The 21,913-nt window shown below is 42.5% G+C and overlaps 4 protein-coding genes across 6 annotated transcripts in view; 2 read left to right on the top strand and 2 right to left on the bottom strand.

The window, feature by feature from the left end:
- Positions 1-1,450: 1,450 nt before the first annotated feature.
- On the bottom strand, positions 1,451-3,322 carry LOC124031563 (retinoid-binding protein 7-like). Its single transcript, XM_046342960.1, has 4 exons — positions 3,114-3,322; positions 2,206-2,384; positions 1,863-1,964; positions 1,451-1,763 (listed from the first exon to the last, which is right to left on the bottom strand). Exons 1-4 carry the CDS (start codon positions 3,184-3,186, stop codon positions 1,710-1,712), a joined length of 408 nt encoding a protein of 135 aa, XP_046198916.1. The 5' UTR covers positions 3,187-3,322; the 3' UTR covers positions 1,451-1,709.
- On the top strand, positions 2,749-5,944 carry LOC124031562. Its single transcript, XM_046342959.1, has 6 exons — positions 2,749-3,855; positions 4,247-4,309; positions 4,437-4,516; positions 4,919-5,049; positions 5,180-5,246; positions 5,358-5,944. Exons 1-6 carry the CDS (start codon positions 3,773-3,775, stop codon positions 5,435-5,437), a joined length of 504 nt encoding a protein of 167 aa, XP_046198915.1. The 5' UTR covers positions 2,749-3,772; the 3' UTR covers positions 5,438-5,944.
- On the bottom strand, positions 5,805-12,924 carry LOC124031560 (GDH/6PGL endoplasmic bifunctional protein-like). Of its 3 annotated transcripts, none has more exons than XM_046342956.1 (5): positions 12,784-12,924; positions 10,032-10,707; positions 9,806-9,923; positions 9,395-9,664; positions 5,805-9,142 (listed from the first exon to the last, which is right to left on the bottom strand). In XM_046342956.1, exons 2-5 carry the CDS (start codon positions 10,680-10,682, stop codon positions 7,794-7,796), a joined length of 2,388 nt encoding a protein of 795 aa, XP_046198912.1. In that variant the 5' UTR covers positions 10,683-10,707; positions 12,784-12,924; the 3' UTR covers positions 5,805-7,793. The 3 variants fall into 3 exon arrangements, with proteins under 3 accessions (XP_046198912.1, XP_046198914.1, XP_046198913.1); XM_046342958.1 differs by lacking the exon at positions 12,784-12,924 and adding an exon at positions 11,915-11,976; XM_046342957.1 differs by lacking the exon at positions 12,784-12,924 and adding an exon at positions 11,802-11,939.
- A 1,286-nt stretch (positions 12,925-14,210) lies between these two features.
- The window catches only part of LOC124031564 (ephrin type-A receptor 2-like), a 33,334-nt gene continuing 25,631 nt past the window's right edge, over positions 14,211-21,913 (top strand). Inside the window, exon 1 of the mRNA XM_046342964.1 lies at positions 14,211-14,466. The gene's annotated coding sequence lies outside the window, so the exon portion shown is untranslated. The remainder of the gene's footprint in view (positions 14,467-21,913) is intronic.

The raw sequence follows: 21,913 nt of genomic DNA on the forward strand, positions 1-21,913 counted from the left end.
ACTCTAGTGGTAGCATGAGACGGAGTCTACAACCCACACAAGTGGCTCGGGTAGTGCAGCTCATCCAGGATGGCACATCAATGCGAGCTGTGGCAAGAAGGTTTTCTGTGTCTGTCAGCGTAGTGTCCAGAGCATGGAGGCGCTACCAGGAGACAGGCCAGTACATCAGGAGTCGTGGAGGAGGCCGTAGGAGGGCAACAACCCAGCAGCAGGACCGCTACCTCCGCCTTTGTGCAAGGAGGAGCACTGCCAGAGCCCTGCAAAATTACCTCTAGCAGGCGACAAATGTGCATGTGTCTGCTCAAACGGTCAGAAACAGACTCCATGAGGGCCAGACGTCCACAGGTGGGGGTTGTGCTTATAGCCAGACGTGACCGTCTGGAGACACCGTGGAGAACGTTCTGCTGCCTGCAACATCCTCCAGCATGACCGGTTAGGCGGTGGGTCATTCATGGCGAGCACAGCCCTCCATGTGCTCGCCAGAGGTAGCCTGACTGCCATTGGGTACCGAGATGAGATCCTCAGACCCCTTGTGAGACCATATGCTGGTGCGGTTGACCCTGGGTTCCTCCTAATGCAAGACAATGCTAGACCTCATGTGGTTGGAATGTGTCAGCAGTTCCTGCAAGAGGAAGGCATTGATGCTATGGACTGGCCCTAGGATGTGTTATTTTAGTGTTCCCTTTATTTTTTGAGCAGTGTATTTGCAGCCTAACATTTTTAACCTTCCTTCTAGAATACACCATGAAGCAGGACTTGGTCACAGGCATCCTAAACCCCTGTGTTAAAGGTCAATCTCCCATAGCTTCTCACATCTTCCTCATCAAATATTTCACATTCCAACCTCTCTTTCCATCATCGGCATACAAGGCCAGACCCACTCCCTGTCCCTTAAATATGTAATCTATCATCAGGGTGAACAACACCGGACTAACCACACACCCCTGAGGAGTGCCATTGTTCACTTCAAACCCCATTGACAATTCTGACCCCACCCTCACCCGTATGACGCGATCGAACAGGAAGTCCATGATCCAGTTATACAGATGTCCCCCAATGCCCAATGCACTCAACTTTATCCCTTGAAGTTCTTTCCTCCTTGTCCATTGTTGTTGACATTTTCTGCTGACACTGTCATGTTAGCCAGCTAGCTAGCTAGAAACGTTAGTGGATAGCATACATAGTAGCTACCACACCGGTTTGCTCGAGGAATACACTTCTTCACCAGATGATATTTAAAACAGAAAACTACAGAACATGTACAATTGTTTCTAAAGTAATGGGCTTGTTAACATGGAACCATCTTTATGAGAAATCTAATTGCAGTAAACTTGAAAAGTTGGATGGTGTCATTCAATCAAACCAATAGGCCTACAGCACCACCTGCTGGGTTGGAGTATTACAACACGATACAATACATTTGAATTATGGTCCAGTGCTTTATTCATGGTAGTGGGTAAATCACATTTATTGTAGATAATCATGAACTATCAAGTCACTCAAAAATAACAATACAATACAAATCCTCAATGCACATCAAGCATATGATTACCATTTGCTATTTCTATTAATGATGTTAATATGTTTTCTTCAGATTCTTTGGCTACTCAAAGCACGTGTACCATGAGCATATCACATTAGTGATACATTTATGATTGAAGCATATTTAAAAAATACAAGGTTGCAGAAATATTATGGTGAAAGCATGGTCAAGCACTCTTTTTATAAATTTGCTTGCAGACTTTATCCTCACAGGTGAGTTCCTATAAGAGAGAGAAACAATGCAAAACAGTTATGCCTGCTAATGCTTTGTCAATGTCACCAATGTAGTTAAAACGTAGATATGAGCACATGCAAAATACCAGATAGAGCTCATTTCCTTCTATCCAGTGCGTCCACCCTCTGTTCTTCTTCTCTCCCTTCTGAACGCATACTAGTTTATCATGGTCCCAGTTGACCACCGTCTGTTATAAAACAGAGCGTTTTATCAAAATGTGCAGTGTAGACCATAACTTTCAAACACCTGGGAAGTAGCTGCAGCTGGCTTGAAATAGGCATATGGATAGCTCTGTTACATGTTGCTCTAATGAATCCCACAGTTCAATAAGCAATTAGGAGCAACATAAAAAAAAATGGTTGTAATAATCATGATAATCATGACATCAATTATAAAATACCATCGCCCTTCGGATTACACGTGTTTACCTGGACTTTTCTGTTATCCATGGCTTTGGTCACCTCCTCGAACTCTTCCCCAATCTTGAATGAGACTGTGTAGTTTTTGAAGGTAGTGAGTGTCTTGATGGTGAAAGAATCGCTGTCTTGTTCAATCACTTTCTGAGGCTTCAACATGTTTGCAATCTTGCGTGTTGCAAAATCAATGCCTGTAAGGAAATAAATGATGCATGTGTTACAAATACATCCAAAGAGACTGAACATTCCAATCTATTCTCAATAGGCTACTGGTGAGCTGTGGTATGAATCCTAACTCCAAAGACAAGTTTTTTTTTTTTTTTACAAATTTGAATTCTTCAGAATGTCTTTCGAAAGAAGTTGACATTCATATTGTATGAAGTTATCATTCACTAGCCCGGTTGCCATCTCTTTTCAGCTATTACGTTCCAATCCTTGGCACGTCTGCTATTTGTCAAATGAGTGTCAAGGAGTGGAATGTTAGCTAAAAAGACTGCCAGGCTAAGAATTCATAGCTACTGATGAAGATAGAAGGAATTTACATCTGAAGTAATTCTGACACAGGTTCCCTCCATGTGCCCCCATACATTTAAAAAAAAAGGAATCATAGAGATCCAGACAATACGAATCACATACATTTTATTATCTACAACATTAAAATGTGTGTTTTGAATTATTGACAGAAAAGGGAAATGAAAATAATGACATGTTATGGGTTTGAAAATGTATCTAATAAATGAATCAAAGAAAATGAATTTCAGTGTAATGAAACTGCACACTGCCTAATGTCATTACGCATGAATGAATTACCAACAGCTAATGAATAATCAAGAAATAGGCCATATTAATGCAATCAAAGTCACTTGCCTAAAAACATGAGAAAATGTGTGCTTCAATAAACAAGTAAAGAGAGAACTTACCAAGAGCAACCATGTAACCTTCAAAGTGTTCATTACTAGTCATGTCCCATGTGCCACTGTAGTCGATAGGCATGGTGAATCCTCGTGTGACACTGTCAAAACTTCAATTGAAAGCAGTTGTTAAATGAACCGATTTAAAGTCTCTGGGATGTGTTGTCCTATGGCGTGTTAATATAGGGCAGGGGTCATCTTTCATAGTTGGTAGCTATTTTTGGACAATAGAGTGGAGAGAGTAGCCCAGTGGAGGGCGGAACATGACTTTTTGCACAATTATATGACGAAATAACATTTGAGATAAGCGCTTGCAAATAGAATAGGCTGTAACGGATGTACACACTCGTTGGTTGTTCTCTTTCCAACAATGTAAAGGGCCACTATAAATGAGAGTGAAACGCAGTTTCATTCAAGGTCGTTAGAGCGCGGCCGCAATCAAAAACAACTATAACCCCAGTTTGTATTTTTTATTTTTTTACGGTAATGTTCGGTTGAGGAAATCTGATCCCTATAGGCAGGCCAGTGAAGGCCGCGCATGGACACACCAGGGTATATGATGCAACGCGTGGCTGGGGGATTATTTTCACAGTAGAGTCAGAACTGGAAAGGATGTCTCATCAAAACCCATCACCTCTCACTTCTTTGGCAGAGTTTCTTCAAAATCGATGCTGACAATGCTACATTACGCCTTAGTATACATGGCATATCATACCAGCAGATGGCTTCCAAGGAATGAAAGGTTAAAATTGTAAGTTTTGGAGATGTAACGGTCGAGTCACAGAGCCATAGAGATTGGGTCTGAGTCTAATTTCTACCGTGTGTCTATGATAATGATAACTAGTTAGCATTCTACATTTGTTGTTGACTTTTTGTGTCAAACATGATCTGATGGTGATTTCTTTTTTCTTCTGTACTATTAAATGCACCATCCGAAGCTGTCAAGATAAGGCTTCATTCTATATATGTTATCTACTTTTGTCTTTCGTTTATTTTGCCTGTATTCTGCAATTCAGCTTTTAGCTGAGAATGTGTACAAAACATCCTAACTGATAATAAACCCTTGATGTATGTTTTCTATTCGTGCCTTATTCTAACTGAGCATGAATCTAACTCCAGTGTTATAAACGTTTTATTTTCAGTCAAATTATTAATGCAGTCTTTGTGGCACTAGTTCTCATCCCTCAATTGTTTGTGCTAACCAGGTAAGTAAATGCAAACGATACAATATGTCAATATTTTTCTACTAAAAGCTTCACATTTGAATTCACTTTGACTGCATGTTACATGTGTACTATGTTAAGTTTCTGATTGAGAGTTTAAATCCCTCAGGCCCAAATCCTCTAGATACTGCCAGCAGCCTCTTCTGAACAATCTCACTGCCTTCATTATCATGTCCTTCATGGCAACAGGTAGGCTAGAGAACATCTACTCATAAGTATAGAGGGTTGTACATCCTGTTTTGTAAATGTGTCTTGGCAACTATTTCTAATAGTTTTAATGGGGTGTGCTCCTCGCAATTGTTTGACTTTTGTGAAAGGCCATGTTTGATCATGTTATTTTAGCCAAGATCATACGTTGATTTGATTATGATGAAAGACAGATGGCAGTAGAAATGCGCTTGATTCATTCCCATCTTCCCCACAGCTTAATCTGATTTGGATATTGCGTCTCATTGCAACAATGTAAATGTATGTATGGAGTATGGATACATATTTTAGTTATTGGAAACCACTTATCACACATCTACAAATGGTAGGAGACACAGGTTCATTGGCACCGGTTTGACTGTTGAAACTCTGCCTCCTGACTAGGTTTTGCAGTAACATTCACACTGATAGACCCAGTGCCCCAAAGCTTCAGGGCAGCCTACCATGGGTTTGGACTTGTATCTTTTGTCCAGGGACTATGCACCATCGTCCTGACTCTGACTGCACAACAGTGTGTAAGTAGCATTTGAGAATATCCCAATTGTTCAATACTAATAAAATGGTTGGCATTATGGTATGGTCAAGAGGTTTTAATGCTCCAATGGAAATTATGCATAAAGCATTTGAATATTTCTCCTTTCGCAGGCAAAAACAACTCCTGAGCTGTACTATTTGTCCCTTACTCTATCATTGGCTTGTATCCTCAGTACAGGTAGGTCTTCACCACAACATATCCTCTAATCTCTCTGATCCAGACACATCATCTTTCCTGCAGTAGTAATAATGCACATATTACAGAACTGATGCTTATGTTTCTTCTCAGCCTTCTTCTTGGTGAAGGGAGGATTCTGGGTAAAAACCAATAGGCTATCCAGGCCTTGCCAGAGAGAGAACAATGGCTAACTAGTCCAACCAGTATACAGCTGCTCCAGGTTGCAATTAGATATGCGCCATAGACCCATCCATCTATAATTGATGCTGTTTCCAGGCTACCACCAGCAAGCAATACTGTTGCACAGTATGACTAGTGACAAGTGTAGTATGTAGTGAATTTACATATCCCATTTCCTTAATTTGAATCACTTGAAATCAATCGGTGTGCATATGTTTATTTGCATTCAATTACTCCGTATTGAGTGTCAAATGAACTATTAAAATGGCTACCACTATCAAAAAGGGGCATATACATTTTTCAAGTACCCAACGTTTCTGCTTAAACATGCCTTTGTTTGAAATCGCACAGTTAAAAAGAAATCATCTGTGCAGAAAGGGTTGTGAAAGCTGTAGTTTATTTCCTTGTGGTAAAACAGTGATTAACTGTTACATTAATTCCATGTGTGTACAGTATGTAGAAAAATGGTGTTTAGGTCCCCATATGTATAAAAATAAATTGTAAATCATTTATTCATACTGTTTGAACCTCAGAGTGATAAGGAACAAACCACACTTTCACTTACAGCAATCAGAATAATCAGGTGCTATAACATTTGTATGTGCAAACATCAAAGTGAAACCTAATTACATATTTTTCCCAGGCAAAATAACCTTCAGCTAATACATATATATTAACATACACCTGTCCGTAAAATGAATTAAGGCAACGCAGTGAAGCGGTTGAACTAAACTTCATCAACCCACTTTGAAATCCATTTCAATATCCTAAAAAAAAGGCCCTTTACGTAAGAGGAACTCCTAATTCAATCCACAAATAAAACATCTATGAAATCAAGTTAGTTACACACTTTCAAATCAAATGTTGTGCAGTGAGCAGATCTGTGTGAATGCCAGTGAAGGGCGTCTCAAACGAGTAGACTCACAGTATAACGAAAAAAAAAGTACTTTTGTTTTGGAAGATCACAACGTACTTAAGCATTTCACTGTACTTGTACGACATCTTGTAAGCACCATTTCACTCACATGAAGAGATTCTCTGATGCTTTTGTATACATTTAGCCAGTAGTTCTGAAAGTAGCACTCATGAGCCAAAAGTGGTTCCCGGAAATTGCATACAACATAACACATGTGCACCACGTCATTGCTCATTCTCTCTTTCTCTGCTGTGTCCACTGAGAAGTTGGGCCCACCCTGCAACCTCATTGGATAATGCCGGCCAGGCCTCTTGCTAGCTGTCACTCAAATGTGAGGGGCTGAAGCTCATTGGCTAGGACTCAAATTGCTACGGGGCTGGCCCAAGAGGGGGAAATGTAGGGAAAATAGCACTGCACAGGTTCAAGAAAACAATCACTTTCAAACTAGAGATTTTGTGGCTATCTACAGATTGACACATACAGCCCAAAGCGAGAGGTTTAAAAAAAAAAAAGCATTTCTAAGTCGCCAAAGTACCGGAGCATGTCTTTAAAAGAGGAAGTATTAGGAACTACTGGGCTAGCTCATAGGGGAGAATACACACATTAGGGGTCAAAGGCTGTGGAAATTGTACATTTCACATAGATATCAAATAATGAGATAATTGAGTTTTTATTTTATTTTTTTATCCACAAGCATAGATTAAAACAAAGGCAGCAATGGATCATAATATGCTTTTTTATGTCATTTAAAATGTACTGGACAGTACATTATGCATTTTGATTTCAAATTGGCATTGAGGCACAAATACAATGATACATGGCTATAGACTACATTATCTGTCAACCATAGGAGCAAAAGGTTCAAATCCATTTACCATAGGGGCATATTTGATTGAATGAAATTTGAACCAAAATTGTTGGTCTTTCACAGTTTTAAAGTCCCCTTTCAACAATACTATTCTATGCTGGTTCAGTGTGGAATGGGTAGCTTTATGTGAAATGTATACTGTTTTTACAACTAAATATAATAGTTATTCAGATCATGAGTAATGATTAAAGACGAACAAACTTCCATATCCACTTGGCTTTCCTGAGATGTCCATTTGGTAAACACACACACACACACACACACACACACACACACACACACACACACACACACACACACACACACACACACACACACACACACACACACACACACACACACACACACACACACACACACACACACACACACACACACACAGTATATTGAAAAATAAAATATGCCAGTATACCATATGTACTTCCATACTTTAAGGTGCCCAGAATCAACAGAACCTTCATCATTACTTTACATTCTTGGTCAAAATACAGCAAAATAGTAAAATTACAGCAAATCATTCATTTCCAATTAAATGTACATTGTTTCATTGCTACAGTATCACAGAGCCAAAAGCAGCTGTTTGCTATCCTAAAAGAGCATCATAGTCTATGTACCATACTAGCCTGCCACTGGTCGGCCGGATACCAGTGATGGGCCACTTGTTTGGGTTGTCCTTAACTCGGCTGAGCTGGGTGACCAGCTCATGTTTGCTCTTACCCATCACCAGCACACCTACTTTCTGGGCCTGGTTGATAGCCCTGAGGGTGAGGCTCATACGCTGGTGAGGCTTGGCTGGGCTCTCGGTGAGGGCTACCAGACTGTCCCCATGGGCGTCAAGCTTGCTGCCTGGGAAGAGGGAGGCGGTATGTCCGTCGTAGCCCACTCCTAGAAGGACAAAGTGGAAGCTGGAGGCATTAACCAGCTGGTTGATGTCTCTCTCATAGAGCAGCGCTCCACTATCCTCCTCCACACACAGCCGCTGGTTCATCTGCACAGGCATGGGGTGGATGTTGAAATAGGGCATCTTCACGTGTTGGAGCAGGTGGTCGTGCAGGGTGCGGAAGTTGGAGTCAAACTCTGTGAGAGGCACGCATCGCTCGTCCACCATCCAAACGTGGGTGTCCCTCCAGGGGAAGGAGTAGTGGTGGCGGGCCAGCCTCTGGAACAGAGCTAGGGGACTGGAGCCCCCGGAGAGGGCCAGGTGGAAGCGGCCGCCCTCCCTTACCGCTTTCTCCGCTGAAGCCTGCAGGTCTGCGGCCAGCCGCACGATGAGCTCCTCGGGCCAGGCAGACACCATTTCAGCACTGCGGTACTTCCCCTGCATCACTTGGAAGCTCTCCGCACCAGACCCGCCCATGTGGTCTTGGGGGATCATGACAACAGCCTCGTTGGCGAAGTTCACCTCCCGTCCCAACAGTTTGAAGTCCAGCATGTTGCCATTGTCCGCTCCCCCAGGGTACAGGCGGGGGGAGGTTTTGGCCAGACCGTGCAGGAGAGGAGTCCAGAAACCCCAGGAGGCCAGCAGGTTCTCAGTACTGATAAAGCTGTCCTTCCGGCCTTGGAAGATGTGCGAAATTAGTTCTGCGTAAGCTTCTCTCTGCACCGTTGGTGTCAGCACATAGTAGTCAGAGATGGGCATACCTAATACACTGACATCTTTGTGTTCCGTTATCTCCTTCCACTCAGTGTCCATCAGGTCTGGCTTGAACAAGTTCTTACTCACAAGAATGGCTGGGTACTGCAGAGTGCCGTGGCCAAAGTAGAACACAATCTGCTTAGGCTTGCAGTGGACGCTGTTATGACTCTGGACACAGAAGATGTCATTCTTGAACAAAATGCGAGCATAGCCTAAGCGCTCATCCAGCATCTTCCCTGAGGTCAGGATGATTGGCATTTTCTCATACTGGGCTATGTCAATATGCACCATGATACCTGAAACAAAAAGTATATTTCATTACTGAAACCCCCCCAAATAATCTATGTACCGTATCTTATCTATATGGCTGTCAAAAAATAAACATAAAAGATGCACAATAATTACAAAAATGTAACTTGAATTTACTGATTAACTCTGTCATATACTAATAACTAGGGATGTCAATACAAATTCCTCCTGTTATACTGCAGCCAACTTTTTTTATTCATGCACAGGCTCAAAGCAAAACACTTTCTCATGTCACTTACCAGCAAAGGTGGGGGTGAGGCTGTAATACTCCTTTGTTTTGTTCAGTTCTTCCTGTACCTCTAGATTGTAGTTCTGGTACTGACCAATGGTAGCACAGTTCCTGTCCAGGTGCTGCAAGGCACTGAAGATCTTCAGCTTGTTCCTGAGGACCTCCTTCACGTCGCTCAAGTTGGCTGGGAGCCCCATGGTCAGAAGGGTCATGACCTCAGTCAGGTGGTTCTGTATCACGTCTCTGATCACACCGTACTGGTCATAGAAGGGAATACGACCTGTGCCAAAAGTAGGGTAAATCAAACACCTCATGACAGGTGATGTTACTGGCACCATTACAGTCTTATAGATTGGGTTACTACACATGCGTAAGCGAACATAAAAATGGAAATGCTCAGTTCTCTGGGACCACACAGTACCTCTGGCATCCAGGGTCTCCTTCAGTACAATCTCCACTCTCTCAATGTGGTGCTTGTTCCAGATAGGATCCAGGTGCTTACTGTTCTCCCTTCTGAATGGCAAAATCTTAGAGACAACCTTTTGAGTACAAAAGCAAACAATAGAATTCAAACAAAGATCTGCCTCACGGGCAAAGTTTTCTGTTTAATGTCTACGGCGGACTGATAAGGAGGCCTGGTACATCACCTGCTTCCCTAAATAGTGGTCGATCCTGTACATCTCCTCATCCTTGAGGGAGGTACCCAGTTGAGTGGACAGTAGTTGGGCACTACTGAAATCATGGCCAAACGGCTTCTCCAGCACCACCCTCAACCACGCCCCGTTGGTCGGTCTGCAGCTGTTGTTGATCCTTTCTGCAATGTCCGCATAAGCGAAGGCTGGCACTGACAGGTAGAATAGCCTGCCGGCCTCCACTATGCCCTCCTGCGTCAGCTGCTCTGTCAGGTGTTTGCCCAGGGCCTGGTAGTCCTCTGAAGTCTTCAGCTGCCAGTACTCTGCCAGCTTCAGAAACTGCTCCTTCACCAGGGCACAGCGCTCCACAGACAGCTCCCGAGGGCAGACCACTCCCTTTAGCGCCTCAAACAGGAACGGCGTGGCCTTATCCTTGGGCAACAGGCCTCCGCCATGAAAGGAGAAGCTATAGCCGCTACTCACCTGGTTAGCGTACAGATGGAAGAAGCCCTGCCACAGGTACTTCTTAGCCAAGTCACCTGTACCTCCCACTATGACCACTGACACGTGCCCCACCTTCGGCGCTCCCTTGGTCTCCTTGGCATAGCCTCTCTGGGCACACACAGTGGCCAGGAGCAGCAGTGTTGCCCACACAACTTTCCACATTCTCTGGTCCAACACAGATCAGCTCCTACAGGAGAGACAGAGAGAGACAAAGCAAGACAGATCAGCAATAACTTCAAAATGGTGATTTACAGAATTGGATTGCTAAGTATTCAGTTGTTATTAACCCATAATCACAGTGGCTGATTCACTGGCTTAAAACACACATTGATTGCAGTCGTGGATTGGTTTTCTGCCAATGCAAACAGGATTTCTGGGAGGCAGCCTAGCCTACTCCTAATACTGTGGCATATTTGGTTTGTGGGTGGAAATGGTCAGCTCTTAGCTATACCAGGAACTACAACATATGGACACCACCACCTTCCTACTACAGTCACCCTCCTACATGTCTGTGTCATAGATAGATAAAGTCTTTATTTATTGTGGCAGAGGCAACTCCTCTGTCAGTAGATAACAGGCCAATCCTGTTCTCTACACATTTCCACATTCATTGTATTGTGGTTGAACCTTTAGGCCTACATGTTTTGGGTTGAAGGTTAGAGAGAACAGATCAATGGAGAAACACTGGTTTCTAGATTGAACCCATTCAAATGAGTAAAGTCAACATTGACAAGATACACAGAAGAGGCATCTACCGTAAATGGTTTGCGTAACTTTACCGAAACACCTGAAATCATAGTCTAGTTTTGATCAAGTTTACACAGCAAACAACAAAGGTCATTGCCACCGAATTATCCTGTGAATCATACTATTGGTATGGATGGACACTAACAGTTTTAGCTGATACATGATAGTGAGTCAAGATTTGGGAGTTATGCTATCCCAAAACCACCAAGATCACAGCTCTGGCTGCAGGATGTTGACCTACCTGCAATGTTAATGTACAATAGCCAAATACATTTTTAAAAATAAGGATTAACATAGGCTGGGTCATTCGGTGTGAACACAAATGTACTTTTCCAACTTTGGGTAACCAAAGCCTTCTTTAAGACACTTTTGAAGTTGCAATATGTAACTTTTGGGGAGACCTGACTATATTCACATATAAATGTGAGTTATAGATCTGTGATTCTCATTGAAAGCAAGTTAAAGTGGTAGATATGTTCTATGTGCATCATTTCTATGTTTCCAGTTCCTAGGTTTTGTTTTTTTGCGTCTTACTTTCAGTTTTCTACACCAGCTTCAAAACAGCTTGGCCCCTAAAACTTTTACAGATGCACAATCGAGAGCATCCTGTCGGGCTGTATGACCGCCTGATACGGCAACTGCACCACCTTCAAATGCAGGGCTCTCCAGAGGGTGGTGCGGTCTGCCCAACGCTTCACCAGGGGCAAACTAACTGCCATCCAGGACACCTACAGCACCTGATGTCACAGGAAGGACAAAAAGATCATCAAGGACATCAACCACCTGAGCCACGGCCTGTTCACCCCGCTATCATCCAGAAGGCGAGGTCAGTACAGGTGCATCAAAGCTGAGACAGAGAGACTGAAAAACACCTTTCATCTCAAGGCCATCATAATGTTAGATAGCTGTTAGATACTGAACTGTTAGATACTACTACACTGTTGGAGCTAGGAATACAAGCATTTTTCTCCACCCGCAATGGCACCTGCTAAATATGTGTATCAATATAATTTGATTTTAAATTATTTAACAAACCCCTTCTGTCTAGTGTCTTTATCCACTTCATACAAACTATAGGATAGGCATTGAATAAGAAATAACAAGAAATAAAATATAATATGGATGCTATTTCCTACAATTATTCCATTTAGTCTGATAAACCAAAAAATGTACAAAGAAAAGACCCCCTCAAATACGATGCACTTGTCATGAAGTGTCCTCTCTACCGTAGCTTATGGCGTTGCAATATGTCACGTGAAAGCCCCTATTGAAAACCATGTGCGCTAATGTGCATGGCCATCACTATCTATACCCATACAATAGGTCTGACAGTTCCACCTGCTAGCTGTATTATAACTTTAGCCACAGCATGCCGTTGATGGATACAATGTTAACCAAACAAAAGCTTTTCTGTCCATTTAAAATCACAATAAAGTCCGTTTCTATACCAAATCTCACTCGAACTATTCAATCGAACCTAGTCTAAACACTAACGTTATATGGAATTGTGGCGTACCTGTTCCCGCAATTGTCGAGTTCGACGAATGATCGCATCGTTCAATATTTGTGTCAAAAGATAGACAACGTCCTAGAGCAGAGTCACGTGACAGCGGAGGCTAGCGTGACACATGCGCTTCGCGATAAAACCATGGGGGTGTTTGAGTGGCTTTTAAGCAACCGAGTGTCGACAAAAGTGGGAGATGTGAAGTTGGGGGGAGGTGCATCTGTGACAACCGAAAGTCGGACACTAGTGTGGTTTTCAAACAGCAAGGCTCGGCAACTGTTGCCATTGTTTTATAAAAGTGTTTCTTTATAACGTCGAAATAAACACTCAGGCTTCTGAGACCTTACTTGAGGCGTTTATCCAAAACCACCATTCATTTTTCCTCGGTAGGCTTTGTTAGTGCCTACAAAATAAATAGCAATTCATATTTATATCTAATTTGTAGATAGACCTTTCTCTCGTTTCCGGGTTGTCACAACTGTTTTGTGAAATCTGTATCTGTTTAAGGCGTATGGTCAGGGATGCCATGTGTGCAGTTTTCCTGAAATTGGTCTACTGGTGGGGAGAGTTGGAGATATGTGTGTGATTGAGAGCGTTGCAGCAGGCAGCTGAGTCACGTAAATTTAGATTATTAGTATTATTTTTTTATTACCAATGTAGAAAAGTATGTATACATACAATAAGTACATAAATAGACAATGATAACATATGCTAGGGGGTACAACAAATTACAAATTATACAAAGACCTTCAAAGAAACACACATATTGATTGTTTTAACAGCTTTCTTATTAGAAGAATGTAGAATGGTCTTAATGTACTGCTCAAATTCCTTATAGAAAACACGGAAGAGTGTTTTAAGACATTTTGCCATTAGCACAATTAGATTTATGAAGTAAAATCGTTTTTCTTTATCACGGTTAAGGAAACCGAGCAGCACATTCTCCCATAACAAACAAAAGTAATCAAGAATATGAACAATTCTAAAACTGTGAATATCTTTCCATTGTTTTACATATAGACAATGCCAAAATAAATGCGAAACCGTTTCTGGATGCTCAACACAAAAAGTACAATCAATGTTAATGTCCTTTTTGAGTTTCTTAAGGTAATGATTCGCAGGGTAATACTTATGGATCATTCTGAAAGAGACCTCTTTGGCCTTCTTGACAAGCAAGTATTTGTGTGGTAATAACCAGACTTTTTTCCAACAGATATTAGTGACCAATGTATTCCAGTAACTTGTGACATAAGGAATGGATACAATATCCCTTTGAAATAAAGCACGTATAGATCTGTTGTTTTGACGGAGCAAGGAGAAACTTTTCCCTATTGGAGAGTCAACTAGATTTAGCGAGGGTAGATCAAGGTGAGGTCTGGCTACACTGCTAAATAACATGAGAGTTCCGGATGGAAGCGGAGTCACGTAAATGAGAGGAGACAGAGCAGCAGCGCGCACGTCGTGACAGCTTTTTATCAATTGTATATGAAGCCTCGCACTTTCAAATCAGCATTTCCACTTCCTCCAGAATATTAATGATGTCATGCTGCTAGCCAATGTGACTGTGTTACTAGCTTCGCTGTCGTTAGTTAACTAGAAATAGTATAAAGTAATTTGGCTATCCAGGTAGCCTAGTGGGTAGAGCATTGGCCCGTTCACTGAAAGGCTGCCAGATCGAATCCCCGAGTTGACAAGGTAAAAATCTGTCGTTCTGCCCTTGAACAAGACATTAAAACCCACTGTTCCTAGGCCGTTAAGAATGTGGTTTTAACTGACTTGCCTAGTTAAATAAAAATCTAGCAATATGTTGAATAATGTAATTCACCCTCACCAAACTGTAACTAACGTAATCCTATACGTTTGATGCCAGCTAGCCATATGTTTAGCTTGCTAGCTAAACGGTTAGCATCGTCGCTAGCACAACAGGCTAGTTAAAGTCCTAACCTTGCTTGCCCTAACATTGGCTATATTAGCTAGCGGGCTAACCAAACACATCAGACTACAGGTTGGATAGGATGTAACGTTAGCTAGTTAGATTTCAAGTATCCAAGTACCCCTGACTGCAGTGTGCAATTTGGGCCGTGTTCAGTTTGAGCAAGCTACTGATGATGCAGTGAACAATATACTTGTTATTCGTCGCATGTACTGTTAAAATTGTGTTGATTAATGTTATAACTGTAACTATATTATTATTTAATTGAGCATAAATATACAGTTACTACCTATCCTGAGTTATGCCATTTACTTTCCTCATGAGAATGGAGACAGACTATATCATATAAACATACTGACAAGCTGAATGTGCTTTGTACATTAAGTTATACCAGCTCCAGTAAAGAGATAGTGACTCATTTGACTTGTATGGCATCTTTACTAAACATAACACATTTAACAAAGCAGACAAAAACAAGGTTTGAACAATCCCCCAAAATGGCTTCACTCCTGCTCCTCAAGAGGCAAAGACAGTAATTTTCCTGTTGTCAAATGCCTCCACATAGAACATCTCATAATCTCTCTGTAACAGGAATGGTTCCTTGAGGATAATATTTTCCTCTTCACCCAGGACATCATACAACTGTAGTTCTTTAAGGGTTGTAATGCGGTCTTCCCCGTCCATCCCAATTACACTAGGGAGGGGAACGGTTCCTTTGAATGCTTTGGTGTTCGCACCACCTTGCTGCCTCTAGGGTGTCCCTTAGAAGAACATCTGCTTCCTCGAAGAAAAAGGAAGAATTAATATTAGGAGTAGTGCCTCATTGGGTGACCAAGAACAATTACACCCCACTTTCACAATACCACCATGCAAACAAAAGCCACTTATTACTAAAAGGGGTTTTCAGTGATATCTATAACTACTCAACAAGTCATCACAGCTATTATATCTTTCCATACATCAAGCCTTCAGCATTACACACAGACTACATACCCGGTTCGCCGTGCATTTTGTTTTCAGTATCGTCCAGAAAGAAAACAGATTGTGGTCATTAAATAATTTAACGGAACATCTAGGGAAGTGGGGGGGGGGGGGTGTTAAGACTATACCACTCATCATATGACCTGTTGTGTTTTTCTTTCAACCTCTTCTTCAGACCATAGTGAGTGAATGACATACATTCAATATGAAAATATATTCAGGTCAGTCTAACTACAGTGAAACGAGTGATTTTAAGGATGCAAATGAAGTTCTTATAATGTTCAAGACTTATGGCATGGGAACGTTCTGCAGGAGAACTAGGCACCACCATTTCCTTATTTGCTGCATGTTTTCCTTTGATAAAGAAAGTCACATAATCGGAAGGGGTTCCTAAAAAACATATCCACTAGTGATGAGAATTTAAAATGTATACATACCTCAGTGAAATTACACCATGCTTCCATTGCAATGTACAGAGCGTACATTAAGAAAGAGTAGCTTGTTAAGTTTGATAGTTATGACAATAGTAAATAATAATACCCCCCCAAGGAATATATTTCTGGGTGTAGAAGACATCCCCCACACAAGAAGTCACATCAGCATCCAGCTATGCAGGAGTTTGATGTATGAATTGTGTATTTAGTCTACAAATTGTAGGAAATAAAGTCCAAAAAGTGTGAAGAATAATAAACAAGAAAAAATACGAGCAATAATAGTGTGCTTTGCATGCTGCAAGCACAGAAAGAACTTTTATGTTTTTACAGAAAATAGGACAAATATAATATACTGAATAGCCAGCATCTTACCATCAAAACAAACACCCCACAGTTGTTTGAGAAACCTTGCTTTGGTAGGCCCTGTGGTGTGAACAAGGTACACTTTTCAATAAAGGAATGACAATCAAATGGTACAGTTCAGTGGAATAATTTAAAGAATATCTAACCTGAACATCATCCACACCAGAAGTTCTCCAAGGTCCAGGGGACAATATCAGAGTAATGTTTCTGTGAACACAGTGTATGTGAAAGTAAAGAAAAAGTACAATTAAACAGCTTTTTATACTCCAGCATGCATAACAGTTTTGAATACAGTTGGAACTGAATTAGCCCAAGTATTTTTCACAACATGTATGGGTGTTGCTGGACCAGAAAATATGACTGCAAACACCATTTTTTCACATCAAAGCACTCGCATGCCAAAAATCTTTCCTTGGACACTGTTTCAAAGCAATCTTCGTAAATGTGTTTTGAAACTTTTGTTATTTACCTTCAGTTTGCATTGTGAACAATGATGACTTTTCTAGACTTGCCATGTATGTTGGGACCAGTTTGCATCTCATGAGATTTGACGATCATTTTTAAACATTTCAAATTTCAATAGCTCCTTAGTCTTATGACCTACAACCCTCCTACTTTCAGAATATCCACTGAATAGCCTTACATGTAGCACACATTTTTGTTTGTCCATTTTCATCTCACATGATTTTACATTCATTTTAAATATTTTTCAATGTTTCTAATTTCAATAGCTCTCTGGAAATGTGACCTACAACCCTCCAAACTGCTGTCAGAAAATCCACTGACAAGCCATATATATAGAGCACACCATTTTGTTGTCAATTTTTATCTCCACACTATTTTACATGAATTTTTTTATATTTTTCAATTATTCTAATTTCAACAGCTCCTTGATCATGTAACCTACTGACCTGAAACAAAGTTCAGAATGTACACTCAGTGGGCCTACACATCGCACACCCTAGTTTTTTCATTTTCATCTTACACGATTTTAGTATAGTTTACACCCTGGGATTTCTAAAACGTCCCTATGTCAGGAACCATGTGGCCCTGGTAAGCCGAAACAGGCTCAGAGACTACTTCAACCTACTCCAACCTCCACAGTGAGTGCTACCCCCAGCCTCAGAGTCCGGCCGCCCCTGCTCGGACTCTGATTGCCCCCCGTCTTGGAGGAGGCCTCCTCTTGCACCTGGTGACCCCTTGACTTCCGCAGCTAGTCCCAACCTGACTCACAGTCCCACCAGAGGACAGGCCCGGGCGGATGGGCGACCACCACCTATCCCCCTACCTATCCAGAGCCCAATGTCAATGTCTTACGCCTTCTACCCTCCTTGCCTGGGCTCTCTCACACTCTGTGTCTGGCCTCTGGACCTGGCTCTTCTGCGTGCACCTAGTAACCTGGGAATGTGACCTACAACCCTCAAACTGCTGTCAGAATATCCACTGACAAGCCATAAGTAAAGTAGGATGGTGGAGGAAGACGTCTTCCACTCCGACAAAAGCTTGGTTCGAGGGCTGACTTTCATTTGTTCGCAGCGAGTGAGCTGCTCTGCTACGTACGAAACCATGACCCAGAATCAGGTCGGCTACGAGTGATTTAGCACCAGGTTCACCACAAAGGTGCGGTGCGCAGCAGGAGAGGGGCGGGCAACTTATCCGGCCGCACCCCAACCCCGTCACGAATGGTTCTACTTACCTGACAGAAAAGGCAGGCTATCCTGGGTCAGCCGAATATCTGCGGCGCAACGGTATTGTTATGTTTAGGGTGGATTCTGACTTAAAGGCGTTCAGTCATAATCCCACAGATGGTAGCTTTGCACCATTGGCTCCTAAGCCAAGCACATACACCAAATGTCTGAACCTGTGGTTCCTCTCGTACTGAGCAGGATTACTACAGGTGGGCACACTCCTTTGAATTTCATTAAGTTGACATTCAGTGATCCGTGCCCAATGGGAATCTAAACTTATTCTGTCCATGTTATGGGTCTACAGCAAATTAATGGGCGTGGATGGTACCACTCACATCAGATGTAGGCCTCCCTCCCGGGACAAGCTGGAAATGCCTCTCCCGACTTCGTAGGGCACGAGCCAGATCCATGCAATGCCCTATCACTGCGGGGCCAATGGTTTTAGTCTCCACCTCGAGTCTAGTGAGCGTAGAGGAGACTTCCCCACCTACAATGTGAGATGTCCCACACTCAGGCAAGCCTGAGGCCTGATAGTGTCAGCTAATGGTAAGGCACATGCCATCTCCACTACATGCGCCAAGGAGCATGTTGGAGAGCTCCCACATAGAATGTGTAGAGTCCCACACCTGGCAGTGTTCATAACTGCTAAGCACATTCCATCTCTATTTAGTGCTCCACTGTTAGCGGATCCAGCCAAAGCAAGTGTTCGATTCAAACCTTTGCGGTTTAGAGTTAGCTAAGTATACGGGGGACAGCCGTTGGAGAGACTACCTCAACCAGGTAACACACAGAGTAGGGGTTGGAAGAGCCCTCCAAGGGCTACGGTACTATTTACCATCTTTCCTTACCTCCCGTTTTAACCTATCCGAGGTAGTCCCTCTCAGCCGGACCAGGGTTTCTTTTGATCTGAAGGCACCTTTTGCTCCAGTTTATTGCTATGTTAGGGCCACCTGCAAGCAGGTGACAATGTATGGTTTGGGGTCGTCCGTATTCGACTTCACATTATTTCGGGAGGCGTGGAACCTTAATGTCCTGGGCTAAGGACTCCTTAATAGAGTCATAGTTACTCCTGCCGTTTACGCACGCTTCACTGAATTTCGTCACTTGGGCATTCAGAGCACTGGGCGGAAATCACATCTCGTCAACAACCACCTTGCACCTTCACAATGCTTTGTTTTAATTAAACAGTCGGATTCCCCTGGTCCTCACCAGTTCTAAGTCAGCTGCTAGGCGAACAGGGCCGTAGCTGGGGAGATCCGCGAGAAGGGCCCGGCGCACATACAGAGTCGTCGCCACCAACTCCCCACCGGTCCGCCTTCGGCCCACCGACAGACACCACCCCTACACACCCCCGACACGCACCCCCATGCGAGACCACGAGATGGGCCGCACAACAAACTTGCAACGGGTGGCGAGAGGAGGGCGACGGAGCAACTGCTCCCCCAGCCGCGGCTCCAGCCCCGCTTCGCACCCCAGCCCGAGCGACCCAGCCCTTAGAGCCAATCCTTATCCAGAAATTACGGATCTGACTTGCCAACGTCCTTTACCTACATTGTTATAACTTGCTAGAGGCTGTTCACCTTGGAGACCTGCTGCAGATATTGGTTCGGCCCGGCATGAGATTTACACCCTTTCCCCCGGATTTTCAAGGGCCAGCAGGAGCTCCCCGTACGCTGCAGGAACCGCAATGCTTTCCAGGGCTTGGGCCCCTCTCTCGGGGTGAACCCATTCCAGGGCGCCCTGCCCTTCACAAAGAAAAGAGAACTCTCCCTGGGATCGGTCGCTTTACCGCACTGGACACCTTGCAGGCGCCCATCTCCGTCAGTCCATGGACATTCAAAGTAGTTTACGGTTAGTAGGTCACATGACCAAGGAGCTTTTGAAATTAAAAAGTTAGAAATATTTGTGTAAAAACATGTGAGATGAAAATGGACAAACGAAAGGGTATGCAATGTACACCCGCTGAGTGTACATTCTGAACTTTGTTCGAGGTCAGTAGGTCACATGACCAAGGAGCTATTGCAATTCGAATGTAAAAAAAGTTTGTACTTTGTTTACACTCCCTAACTATTTCAACTAGGAATACAAAATCCTGCTTACATTTCCACATGTTTAGTAGCTTTGGAAAGCAAATGAATGTCAAAATCGTGAAAATATGATCTGTGCATTGTGAGCAATTTTTCCAACATCATGACACTTATTTGGAGTCTGTGGCTCAAGTGTTTTGAAAGCACGAATATCCATTGAATATTCAACCTGAAACTAAAAAGCTGGCGACTTAGACTGACCAGTAGCCTAACACTGGAAGTAAGTAAAGACAACAACTCAGTAAGGTACCATACATAGCTGGTTACTGTAATTTATCTATCTGGCTATGATGTGTTAATCTGATCCCTTCCAGAATGTCAACAAGATGTCTGTACACATTTATTCCAATAGTGTGTGCACGTCCTTCCAAATAAAACAGCATGCACCAGTATCATGAAAGTTAATAGGTAAATGGCCTAATGATAAATGCTAACTCAGAAATATTGTCATATGTAGCATGGTATGCATACAAAAGTATTACAGTCATTATAATATTGCCACTTTGACATTTATGTTTCCATTATTCCAAGACATGTCTTAATGCAGCAATCAACAGTAGAAACAATAACAAAAGTGGCTCCCCACCCCTGGTATGGTGAAAAACTGAGGGACGGGCCTGGAGAAATGTATCCACTCTCAAATTAATAGATAGATCTATGGATGCAAGGACTGGCCATCCATGACATCAAAATTATAGTTTGAACTGTCCCCAGTCCACCTGACTGTGCTGCTGCTCCAGTTTCAACTGTTCTGCCTTGTTATTATTCGACCATGCTGGTAATTTATGAACATTTGAACATCTTGGCCATGTTCTGTTATCTCCACCCGGCACAGCCAGAAGAGGACTGGCCACCCCACATAGCCTGGTTTCTTCCTAGGTTTTGGCCTTTCTAGGGAGTTTTTCCTAGCCACCGTGCTTCTACACCTGCATTGCTTGCTGTTTGGGGTTTTAGGCTGGGTTTCTGTACAGCACTTTGAGATATCAGCTAATGTACGAAGGGCTATATAAATAAATTTGATTTGATTTGAACAATGTTTTGAGGCTATATAGTGTATTTTGGATACTGATGGAGTACAACAGTTGAACTAAACTCATGAAGCATGTTCTTCAAGAATCAATGGATAGATATACAGTGGGGAGAACAAGTATTTGATACACTGCCGATTTTGCAGGTTTTCGTACTTACAAAGCATGTAGAGGTCTGTAATTGTTACCATAGGTACACTTCAACTGTGAGAGACGGAATCAAAAATCCTGAAAATCACATTGTATGATTTTTAAGTAATTAATTTGCACATGTTAACAAATTAAATATCCTAAAAACAGGACAGGTCAAGGTAAAATGGACAATGTGAAATGGACAATCAGGCTACTCACACAACTGCTGTCCAGGAGTTTCACCCAGTGGGCTAATCTGTCATGATCAGTGGTTTGAAATTAGTATCCATAAACATTTTTTACGAGCAGATCACATCGAAAAATTAAATACTTCTGCATTTCCCGCTGTGTAAACACATTGCAAATAGGCTCAGGATAATTCCTCCTGATAAAGTTGGGGTGCTGATATTCAGATCTTAAATAGCTAAATTGATTAATCACAGGAATCAGGACTAAAAACGCCAATGCAACGGCCTATTTTACGAACGTTGGGCCT

The sequence above is a fragment of the Oncorhynchus gorbuscha genome, linkage group LG03 (genome assembly GCF_021184085.1).
Source record: "Oncorhynchus gorbuscha isolate QuinsamMale2020 ecotype Even-year linkage group LG03, OgorEven_v1.0, whole genome shotgun sequence".
NCBI classification, from domain to species: Eukaryota; Metazoa; Chordata; class Actinopteri; order Salmoniformes; family Salmonidae; genus Oncorhynchus; species Oncorhynchus gorbuscha.